At 44.7% G+C, this 12545-nt stretch overlaps 1 protein-coding gene across 1 annotated transcript; it reads left to right on the top strand.

Moving 5' to 3' along the window:
• Positions 1–346: 346 nt before the first annotated feature.
• Positions 347–8111, top strand: CXCL13 (C-X-C motif chemokine ligand 13). Its single transcript, XM_029911914.1, has 3 exons — positions 347–423; positions 3509–3644; positions 8006–8111. The coding sequence occupies exons 1-3, from the start codon at positions 360–362 to the stop codon at positions 8109–8111; spliced, it is 306 nt and encodes a 101-aa protein (XP_029767774.1). The 5' UTR covers positions 347–359.
• The last annotated feature ends 4434 nt before the right edge of the window (positions 8112–12545 follow it).

Raw genomic sequence — 12545 nt, 5'->3', positions numbered from 1 at the left:
ACAGACACACTCCGGAGTGGGGCTGATTTACCCCAGGCCATGTCCCTGCCAGAGGAGGGAGCACTAGGTCCAGCAAGGCAGAAGGGGTGCCACGCCACATTCCCAATTGCAAATTTGCATATGCTATTGTGGTACCATAACCCCTAACACCCACCACATTTGGCTCTTAAGAGGAAGGAATGAGAGAAGTCCAGGCAAGACACTTTAAAAAAAACAAACCATAAGAAGAAATTGCTTCCGTATATTACAGGACTCTGAATAGAAAATTCCATTGTGAAGGCTAATCTGCAAGTTCCCCTTTTTGGAGGGAAATAAAAAGAAGAGTCATTCAAGCTGCATTCAGTCTAACAGAGGCCAAGATGAAGAACCTGGTTGTAGTCCTGGCAATAGCCCTGATTGTAACTGACCTCACTACCCTGACTGGTGAGTAACTTATCCTACTAGAACTTCACGCTCTTGTATAATTGGCTTTTAAAAGGATGTAAGTTTCACCATGAACTGGTCAATAAGCCCTATAAGCTATGCCTCTCCTTTTGGCTTAGGCGCTATTCCTACCCCTCGATTAGTAAGGCCCTGATTCTGAAAGTTGAACTGTGCAGGCAGATTCTCATACCCATGCACAGATCCAGAGAGTGCCACCTTGCCCCACCACGGACAGCTCCATTTCGGTGCCTGGGGGTATGCAAGACTGGAGCCTATACTTGTATTCCTTTTTACATTACATTGTGTTATAATGGAATACACAAACCAGTCAATAGGACTATCTACACACACACACACACACTATTTATAGTACTTTATAGTCCAAACCCATGTACAGTACTCCCTATTTTGCTTTTCTCCTTATAACATCCAAAATAAGACATCTTTGAAAATATTAATGCAACACTGCAAATGAGACAGAACATGCTGTATTTTTTAATTAACCCGTTTTAAATGTTAGTTACAATGAAACTATATTTTGACATAAATGATGTAACTGGGAAAAAGGCTTGTGATTTCTCATATGGGGAGTAAATTAATATTTATCTCTCATGCCTCTTACAGTCATTCTCCCTCTCTACAACTCTAGGCAGGGAGAGATTATTGGTTCATTTTGGTTCACCAGTACTGCCACACCTTTTTTACCCTCTTAACTGGGTAAAATGAGATTAAGTATGTTCCACCCAGTCCCTTTAAAATTCCACAATTCTATTTCTGATCGAATTTGTCTTAACCATTTTTTGTTAGTGACTTTGAATAAGCAACTTAATATGACAATTTATTAATTACATGCAGCAGTCTGGGAGTCAGCTGCAAACTCCAATCATTTTACTGGTGAAACAGATGTCAAAGCATTCAGTTTTAATATCTACAGTATAGCATCACCACAGAAACTGTGGCCTTCGATGTTTGGTTTTCTTACCTGGAACTCTAAACTAAGAGTTAGGGCTTGATACCTGCTACTACTGAAGCCAATTGGAGTTTTGCCATTGAGTCCTATGTGAGCAGGATTGGGCCTGTAATGATATTGGAAAAATTAACCTACTGCATGCTAAGCAGGGGTACCTAATTAGTCAAAGAAAATATCAAGACATCAGTAATATTGACCCTGATCCTGCAAAAACTTACATATGCCTATCTTTATGCACTGCGAGTAGTAGACTTCATTGAAGTCAATGGCACTGCTAACAGTATTTTAAGTTAAGCATGTGCATGTACCTTTGCGGGACTGGCACTGTCAATAAATACTTTAAATCCCCAAATGCTGACTCCCCCGCACCCTCCTTCTCCTTTCTTGCAGTTGTCTTTTACACTCGGTCATTTCACTGCAATAACATTGCAAAAGGAATTATTACTGTAACAATTATTCTTTTATTATACTTTTTAAAGTACCAATCACTTGTTTTTGTACATAATGGTAGAACTAATGGACTCTGTAAAACATTGGGTAAATTTTCAGAAGTGCCTATATTCAAAAGTGACTTAAGTACTTGAGAGACTAGTTCCCATTGAGTTTCATCTCCTAATTGCCTGCTTCGTTAAAAATGGGCCTTAGCTTCTGAAATAAAAACCCTTATTACTGAAACTAAAATAAATATTTAAAGTAATATTACATGGACGATTATTATGTCTTGGTTAAACTTAACACAATTTAACTCAAACATGGAAAAGTCTATTATAGCAAAACCAATGATTTTTTTGGCTGAACCAAAAGGCAAACATTTCATTATAAAAAAAATCCAACTCACTAGAACAGAAGGAAGAAGTTGGAGCTTGTTTATTTTGGGGCGAGCAGAATAATGGGTAAAACTTTCAGAAGCGGCTTAAGCACTTAGAAGACTAGTTTCCACTTAAATAGGTCTGGTCTATACTTAAAATTTAGATCAACCTAGCTACATCACACAGGGGTGTGAAAAGCTCACACTCCTGAATGCCATGATTATGGCAATCTAACGCCCAATGAGATGGGGCTAGGACAATGGAAATGTTTCTGTTGACCTTTCTACTGCCGTTCACAGAGATGACGTTGACAGAAAACCCCTTCTGTCGACGGAGGAAGCATCTACGCTACGGCATGACACCGCATAATGGTGCACTGCAGCTTCAGTGTAGACATGCCTTTAGGCTCCACATTTCAGTGTCTATCTCCAATTTTAACCTTCTTCCAAACTAGTTACCTCCAAAGATATCTCACTTCTGTATTTACAGTACAGTGTAATATACAGGCTTGCAGAAAACCTTCACTGCTTCCTCCACCTTTTAAGGTCTTTGTCCCCAGTCCTGTAAGTTACTCCCTGCAGGTGGACTCCTGTACCCACATGGAGTAACTCACAGGATGAGGGCATTTGTTAATTTACATCTGAACTTAACAGGTCTGATCCTGAAACTGATTGCACGTGGGTCGGCTACTGTGCCTCTGTGGAACCCCACTGATGTCCATGGAGCTCCATGCGACCCAGCATCCCCCCACACAGCCCTGTAATGGGCATAGAATAAATGTATTATTCCATGGGCACAAAATAAATGTATTATTAATTACTTGTCCTATGGTAGAGTCTAGAAGTCAGGGCACCAATGTGCTAGGCACTGTACAAGCAAAGAGCTAGATTATGAACTCTTCAGGGCAGGGACTAAGTTTAAGACTGTAGACAACAGATAAATACAAACCAACCAACCGGCGGCATAAGGAAATGATACTATTGAGCATGATAAACGGTGCTCATAGCATACGAATTGCCTAACCATTGTCAAGTGTTCTGCGGGTATCACGAAAGAGAGAGAGAGAGTTTGAAGGAGGACAACAAAATACCCTTAACTCCCATCCCGCTTTCCCTCACACGGCTATGGCTCATAGTCAAAAAGACAGTGATGTAAATTCAACAGTTATTTTCATAAGTGTTTATTCGTTTTGAGGCTAGGTTATTTTTGATGTGCTCTCCGTAGTAGCTTAGAATGGGTTTGGGCCTTGGCAATTTTTGGCTAACAGAGACAAAAAGATGGTTTTGTTCATCACTTCCTGTTGCAGGCCTACCTATGGAAAGCCTTCTAACCAACCAGAGATGCAGATGCCGCAAGCAAACCTCAGATGTCATCAGTGCTTGGAAGATTAGTTTTATTGAGGTGATTCCTCGGGGGATTCAGTGTAGAAGGAAGGAGATTATGTAAGTGGGAACTCCAATGACCCTCAATTTATGCAATTTCTTTTGGTATTCATTCACTGAGTAGTTTGTGTGATCAGTTTTCTATCCAGGGGTTGTTTATACATGTCCTGCCTCAGCTCTTGAGATCCTGCCAGACCTCTTGTAGATTAACTGTAACAGATTCCACTGAATCCGAGACCTCCAGGCAAGAATTGCCCCTAGCCAGGATGTGAAATGCCTCTATTCACTTTAATGGGGTGTGACCTCTGAATCCTCACTGGCCTAGTCTAAACTAAGGAAAGGTGCATTTTAAAATGTGTTGGGTCTTGTTTCTGTGACAGCTGCCATCTTGGCCAACATACCAGATACTGAACTGGGAAGCTCCAGGGCTAAACACATGAGTCTCTACAGCATGAGTTAAAATGCCAGATTATGTAGCTAGGGGCCATAATGAACTCGCACTGAGCACTGGGTTACCTCTACACACACAAGTTGCACTGGTTTCACTAAGATAGTGATTGATTCAACTGATTTAGCTGAATCCTGTGCCAGTCCGTGTGTACATTGACAAGACACACCTATAAGCGATTTAAAACTGGTTATACCAGTATGACTTACCTGTCAATTGACTGAGGTAAGTTAAACTGACAAGAGCCATGTTTACATCAAGTTCACACCTTATCCACAGAGGGGTTTGCATCAGTTTAAAGTCACCTTTGAAATGCAAAACCCGCAGCACCTATCCACCCCCAAAAGGCAACCCCAACCCCAAACCACAAGGCAACTCCACAACCACTCCCCCTCCCCCCCACCTATACTCACTCTTGTGACTCAAATCCTCTCTCACACACATGCTCCGTGCACTTGCGCCTTGGTGGGCAAACAGCTGTTGTATTTCAGCAGGTTTGATCTGTTATCTCAAAGTGCGGAAGTGGGGACACTGCAGCATCTTTAGCTGGCCACAGAAACTTTTCTCATTCGATATCCCACTGCATTGTGGTGATGATGCAGATCTTTAGACCCATATAAAAAAAACAAACAAAAAACCCAGCAGATTAATTTATTTTTCTGGCGACTGTCAAATCCATTTAAAAAACAGCGAGGCGGGTCAAATAACCAACCTCCGCCCTGTGCTCAGGGGACCTAGGGCCCAGCTCCGTAGCTCAGGGGTAACCCTAAATCGCATATTTAGTTAAACTGGGACAGTGTGGGCCTGGTACACCCTCGAAAATTGTAACAGATATGGCTATTTCAGTTAAGGGGTGTGATTTTGGTTTTTTTAAACTGAAATTGTTTTACCAGTACAAGCCCTAGTATGCGTCAGCCATACCAGTATAAAGGTGCCTCACCAGTATGGGCTATTCCCCTTCCTTGTACAGGAATAGCTATACCAGTATAAAGCACCTCTACACCAGTATAACCCACCTGGGCAGGTTGTACTTTAACTCTGACTATACAAGTAAAGCTGCACAACTTCGTAGACAAGGCCTCAGTGTGTAAGGGCAGGCTTTAGCTACCAAGTTTCAATGAAGTGCTGTTTCAAAACATTTTAGCAGTGAGAGCAGACCTTTAAGAAGAGAGGAGAGCCCAGAGTTAAAGATAACTCTCTCTCTTTATTTTTTTTTTATTAAGAGCACTTAATTAAAACATGTTAGCTGCCACATAAGGAACCCACAGATGCTTTTTCCTAGTCTAGAAAAGGTCGGTGTCTCAGGGCTTGCCTACACAGGAAATGTTTCCAGTTATATCTGAGTAGTTAAACCTCTATAGCCATACTGGTATAACTCCCTGCACAGACACTTTTAATCCAGAATAAGAGTAGCTTTCTCCAATTTAGTTTGAACTCCTTCCAAAGTGACAAAGTAAACCAGAAAAAGCCGCTCCTATTCCAATTAGAGTGTCCATGCGGGGAGTTATACCAATAAAACGTTTAATGTTTTAAATTCACATTTTAGCTTAGAGTGGTATAAATTTCCGGTGTAGACAAGCCCTGGTGCAAACCCCTCTGTGGACACTCTGTTCACTTGATGTAAACATGGCTCTTGTCAGTTTAATTTAGGCCGTATCTGCATTCAGGAATAGCCCTGTCTGAGCATGCAGGATACCTGCACCTGTGCTCACACCTAAGTGTTTATGGCCCCATTGGAACTCAACTTAATTAGTTGCCAGTTAATTCAAGTTAGCTCGCACCTTTGTAAATGCTAATTTAGACACTGTCACCCCCACACCACCTGGGTGTGGTGTTCTGTCCCATTTAGTGGTCCGAGACCACTTAAATGGAGAGATAAAATGAGTTTGCTCTACACCTCAGCTACCAGCCAGTAACTTTTAGCTCATGCTGTAGAGGCTCATGCACTAAGCTCCAGAGGTCCCCGGTTCGATCCTGACCACTGACAACAGCGGGGTCTGTCAGCGTTACAACTGCACAGATTTTTGAGGTTTACTATAGGGCTCTGCCTGGGGTACATCACAACTGCGTGTGTCCTGGAACAAACATTTGCAAAGAGTATCTAAACTGGCATTTACAGAGGCGTTGGCTCAATTGGTTCATTGCCAATTGTTACTTGAGTTACAACACAGCCATAAACTCCTCTCTATACCTACTCTAAGTGTAAACAAAGATATTCAGAGATTTGCACCAATTTTGCTAGTCAGGATTTAACCTTGCTTAAAATAACATAAACCCTGCTTAGCTGAAAGCCCCTTGCACGTGTTTGTCTACATTCAGGGCTTGGCTACACTTGCGAGTTGAGAGCGCATTAAAGCAGCCCCGGGTGCCCTAGCTCACTACCCGTCCACACTGGCAAAGCACGTAGAGCGCTCTGACTCCACAGCTAGAGCACTCCGGGTACTCCACCTCGGCGAGAGGAATAACACTTGGTGCGCCTTGGCTGAAACGCCCGGGCGTCAGTGTGAACAAGGTGTTGCATTACTGCGCTCTGGTCAGCCTCCAGAAACGTCCCATAATCCCCTTAAGTCAAGTGGCCACTCCTGTCATTGTTTTGGAATCGCTGCAGGAATGCCGATATGCCCTGTGAAAGCTCCGTTTGACAGCTGGCTGCTTATCTGCTCCGGGACAAAGCAACCATTAGTGTGGAATGCTGCGTGTGAGAGAGAGAGAGACGGGGGGAGGGGGAGATTCTGCTGCTGTCTGAACTTACAAGATAGCATGCTGACATGCTCTCAGCCCCCCAAAAACCCACTCTCTCTCCCCCCACATACACACAACACACTCCCTGTCACACTCCACCCCACCCCACCCCCCATTTGAAAAGCACGTTGCAGCCACTTGCATGCTGGGATAGCTACCACAATGCACTGCTCTCTGTGGCCATTGCAAGAGCTGCTAATGTAGCCACGCCAGTGCACTGGCAGCTGTCAGTGTGGACAGACTACAGCGCTTTCCCTACTGCGCTCTACGATGGCTGGTTTAACTCAAAGCGCTCTACATCTGCAAGTGTAGCCATGCCCTTAGGCTATATCTTCACTGCAGAGTGAGCTGGGGTGTAAGCAACCACAGTGCAAAGTCACACCAAAATGTACTATGTCCTCACTGGTCCTGTGCTCCCCAGTGTGTCGCACAGACCATGCGTCTTGTGCTGCAGTAAGAACTACGTTGTTTGAGCTGCTCTAGGAATCTTTCCCAATGAATTGTGGGAGAACTTGTCTGTCCTTCTGAGCACCCAGGGATAATTGGGAGAAGGCATTAAGGACTATCAACCCAAGTGGTTTAGCCTGCACCTTGGCTGCAAAGTGGGTGTGTTACCGGCCTGAGTGAAAGCAACACCTGAGATTTAACCCACACCCCCAGCCGTGCCGGCTAGCCCGGGTTTAGAGCACCACCATCAAACCAGGGTCAGAGCTTTGCGTGTGGACAGCAGAAGGATTGGGGCAGCACCCATGTCAGAACCCAAGTTAGCTCTGAGTGAAGACATGCCCTTGGGGTCAGCACCGGTGCACTATACTGAATGCTGAAATTGCCAGTTCCATACATCCAAACCCAGCTCCCACTTGAACACTGCAGAATTACTCTTCTGCAGTGGTGGATTAGCCACTGGGCCAATGGGGACCCGTGCTCAGGGGCCCCGGCCAATTGGGTGGTCCTGGAAAAATGCGTGCCCCCGCACCCTGGCGCTGGCGCTCCTGTGCTGGGGCGTGGGGGAAGCCCCCATGCCCTGACCCCGCTCCACAGCAGGAGTGCCAGGCGGGGTGGGGGATGAGAGGGCTGCAGGCTAAAAGGGTGGGGAGGGGCCCCCACTTGATCTGGCCACGGTCCCACAGAACTGTAATCTGCCTCGGCTCTTCTCGCTAGGTGACCTCCTGGAAGATTTCCCAAGGGTTGATATTATGAGAAGCTAAAATGACCCCATTATGTTTCACAGACTTACCCTGAAGAGTAAACAGAAAGCCTGCGTGCATCCCAATGCACCGTGGATCCAGCTATTGCTTAATAAGCTGATGCAGAGGTACTGTATAGGTGTTAGCTAATTGCCACCAGTGGGCGGGCACCTCAGGGGTGAAAGTAATTTAAAGGATTTACCAGTACGCCGGAGTCCTGAGCGGGGCGGGGCCTCAACCGGAAGAGGCAGGGCCTTTCAAGATTTAAAGGCCCTGAGGCTCCGGCTGTGGCTGGGAGTCCCAGGGCCTTTAAATCACCCCGGAGCTACCAGCTGCAGAGGCGGCTGGGAGCCCCGGGACTCAGGGGCGAATTAAAGGGGCCGGGGCTCCAGCCGCCGCGGCGCTCCGGGCCCTTTAAATCACCGCGGGAGCCCTGCCGCTGCTACACCAGGGCGGCAGGGCTCAGGTTAGGGCTGGGGTAGCGGCGGCAGGGCTCCAGAGGCAATTTAAAGGGCCTGGTGCTCCTACCACTGAGGGGAGCCCTGGGCCCTTTAAATCGCCTCCGGAGCTCTGGCAGCACTTTAAAGGGCCCGGGGCTCCCCGCAGGGGCTGGAGCCCTGGGCCCTTTAAATCACTGCCGGAGAAGTTGGTCCAGTCCGGCACAGTGTACCAGCTCTTGCCGGTACACTGTACCATACCGTACCAGCTTACTTTCACCTCTGGGGCACCTTGAGAAAGAGATGCAAGTATATACAGCAAAATAGTTTTTTTTCGACCAACAGAAAAGCTTCATTTCAGAAAAGCTTGGAAATGATGGTGCAAGACATTTCTTTCCCTAATGTCTATGCATCAGAAACAGTCGCCTGGATAATTAATTTAAATTCCCCATCTCACAACTAGCGTTCAAACATCACAAGCACCACAGTGATAGGAACAGAGCATGAACAGCCCTCAGTTCAGACACACTATAAATTGCCATTTGTAGTTTGCAGTAATTGACTCCTGGTTTGGATAATTTTAAGTAACTAAAAATATTTGCTACCTTATTTAAAAAAACAACTTTTTTCTCTCTCGATACAGTAACAGTGTCAGTGCAGTGCAATTCTTTGACTGATTTTTCCCAGCAAAGGAAACCGACGAGACGCAGGCTTACTAATGGACTGAAATTCCTTTCCTGGAAAGCAACGATTCACCGATTTCCCAACTACTATTACTACTTTGTTATACTATTTTTTACTCTACTAAGCATGTTTAAGGGCTGCAGTTTGAAAATCTATAGTTACTTGTGGTTGCCCTCATCAACCTCAGGGGAAAGAGTATGGATTTGTGCCTATTTTGATTGGAACAGTAAGCATGAACTCTGCCTTGTGAATGCTTATTATTTCTACTGAGACAAATACTGTGAAGAGCTTAGCTCCAAATATGTTGTGGAGAGGATTCAAGTGGACCCTCCCTATTCCTGCAGAAGTTAACTATGAAATAATTAGTAAGTGTACTACTGTACCCTATATCACAGGGTAAAACTCATCTTCTTCAGCTGTCAGTAAAAGTGCATCGCTTCCCTCCTGCTAGCTCTCACCCTGGTAGTTGGCACCTCCTTTCAAGCGCTCTATAACTCTGTCCCCTGACCGCCTCTAATTATAGACCCTCAACTCCACCAGTGCTTCCACCCATTTGTCAACGTCTTGAACAACTGCCTCCGTGTCGTCTTCCACATGGCCCCCTAGGCATGGTATGACCTCTGAGAGTCCATCTGCAAGGCTGTAAGGATAAGGCCTTTGTAGCCATATAGCAAGGCCCAAGGCCTTCATCTGCAGTCAGGTTAAAAGAACAGCAGCCATTAGGTGAGAAGCAGGAAGTCACATCCTTACAGTCCATCTAAATTACATTAAAACAATGTAATATCGGCTGTTAAGAAGGAGACCCCGTCCTAATGGCCCCCACTATCACCAGAAAAAGAAACAGATCTTAAGATGGTTAAAGAAAACTTAGTTCGACAGCCTTATCAATAGCGGTGGTTGTGAAATCCTCGTTTCTTTATTGTTTTGTCATTATGGTCCCCGCTTCCCTATTGTCTGTCTGATCTCTGTCCGGTTCTTTAATTGTTTGTCTATTACATCATTAATTTTGCTAGGTGTAAATTAATTAAGGTGGTGGGGTAGGATTGGTTAGAGAATTTCGGTAGGATTGGTTAGTAAAATTTTAGTTAAATAATTGGTTAAGGTCTAGCTCAGTAGGGCTCAAGTTTCACTATATAAACTGGGTCCAAAAGAAAGTTCTTTGGGAACAAACTCCAGGACACAGCGCCAAGAACAGAGCTGCCAAACTTCAACACTCTGCCAATGACACCGTGCAGAAACTGGAGTTCTCCCAGATGGACCTGATCCTGACTGGCCATCAAGTTCATCTGCCTGATTGGGAATGGTGAGCACTGTACGTGTAGTGTGTGCAGTCTGGTTTTGGTGCTTGTTCATAAATAGAGGATAAGGATATTACCATGTAAGGCTCTTTCACTGGTAAAAGGTCCTGCAAACCCGCAGAAAATTACACCCTGAGCTGAAGGAATTGGGTGAGGGTGGGTACTTAAAATGACAGGGTTACGCCTGAGCCCTAGGAACGGGGTAAGGGTGGGTGCCCTAGAGTGTGTGAGTAACAGAGAATTTTGTGCAGGTAACGGGCCCTAGCCTCGCTGCTTTTCAGTCCCTCTTAACTCACTTCTGCCATGCTGTCTATTGCGAATGTTGTAGATTTGTACAGGAAAAAAAAACCCAAACCCTTTCCTAATCTCTGTCAACCTGCCTCCTCTTAGACTGCGTGCTCTTAGGACAGGGGCTATGCCTTCTTGTAGGTCTAGAAAGAGCCTAACGTATTGAAGCCACTACCACAAACAATGGAGTATTGAGAGTTTTATTAAAGCTGTCACCCTGACCCACTTGCGTGTTAGTAAATTTCCACGACAGAGCCCATTTTTCCAGACAACCTGATTTGACTGTGTAAAACTTCTATGTGTAGCAAACCCCTCTTCCACATCCCTCATGTACGTTTCTGGTCTTTTCTGGCTTACATGTAAATTAGTTACCTAAGTACAGGACACAGCAGGATAGAAGAGAGAAACCTAGGAGCCACCTCCTCTGATTGATCTTTGATCCTTGTCAGTGGTCCAGGAACTTTAGTTTCACCTGTGGGGTTAGTGGGGCAGGACTATTACCCTAGGCCAAGGAGTCTCCCACTTTTCATTTTGTGGACCACCTCATGTGGACCAATGGCCCCTTTTCCCCCACAAGTTGGTTCTGAGAATGTCCTTTGGTGCCCAGCCAAGGAGGACTCCATGAATCATGTCTGTGAGGCCCTGTTCTTAAGGAATAAGTATCTGGTCGAGTGTTACTCCCTCGCTTGCTCATACATGCCAGATGGCAGCAAGAGGCTTTATTAAAAGGTAATACTCTTTACGGAGTAACTCTCTGCTTTGCCCCATTGCAAGTTTGATCTCTCATTATTAGTTCTCTGATTTACAGCAGGTTCCAACCTAGATCCCCATTGTGCTAAGTGTGGTACAAAACACATAGTGAGAGACAATCCCTGTGTGCCCCAAGCAGTTTACCAGACAGAGGCACAGAGAGGGGAAGTCACACTGCTGGTCAGTGGCAAGTGTCCTAACTCCCAGTCCCAGCAGCCAATCCACGTTCTCGCTCCTGTGAATATTTATGTTCCATGCACTGCTATGCTATCTGAGCCACCTATCTGGGTAAGCAGAAACATATTTAGGACTCTGATCTGGATCAGTGCATTTCGCCTCACAAAATTCATTTGTGGTGGTACAGACTGCTATGCAATTCCAGCTCTGCTGTTACCAGATACAAAACTAGACTGGCTTCTCTTTTCTCGGGGTTGCCATTTCTGTTCTGACTGCACTTTAATTGTACTGTACATTATGCAATAAAATCATTTATGCACTTGGTGGTTTCAGATTTGAGAATTGGTTCCACTCGGATTTCAAACGAAAACTTTGTTTTCTTCAAACATGCCGGTGAAGTTTCATTAGGTAAAATTGTCTAAGGCAGCCCCCTCATTCCAATGCAATTATTACTCCATAAGATGTAGTTCTAAATAAAAGCTCCCTATTTTATGAAAACAGCTGGGTACATGTTCCTGCAAAATGCATATTCCTTCCTTCCTCCCTCCCATTCAGAGAGAGTTTGTATTAAATCCTTTATCCATTACCATGCACAGCTGTATGCAGTAAATAAACCTAGTCCTACAGTTTTCTGAGGTCTAATCAAGCAGCTCTACATTTAATTAAGTCCTCTTTTCAAATGTTTTTTCCATTCATAACTCAAAAGTGACCCACCACAAAAACTTTAATGTATGTTTTAAACACTCAGTCTTCACTGAGAACAACCATTAGGCTTCTATGTTAATTATTTCTCTTTTCTCCCCTTAAAAAGAGGACAACACCACAGGTTATTCTGTGGTTTTAAAGGAAATAGGTACAGAACTTGGCCAAGATTTAAAAAAAAATATTTTGGATATGTAACCTGAGACTCTTTAAAGGGGTCTGATTTTCAACAAGTGCTGCGCTCTGTG

This window comes from Terrapene carolina, unplaced genomic scaffold (genome assembly GCF_002925995.2).
Source record: "Terrapene carolina triunguis isolate 2854851 unplaced genomic scaffold, T_m_triunguis-2.0 Scaffold136, whole genome shotgun sequence".
Classification (NCBI taxonomy): Eukaryota; Metazoa; Chordata; order Testudines; family Emydidae; genus Terrapene; species Terrapene triunguis.
Note: the sequence above shows the minus strand (reverse complement) of the source record. Positions and strands in the feature narration are given on the sequence as shown.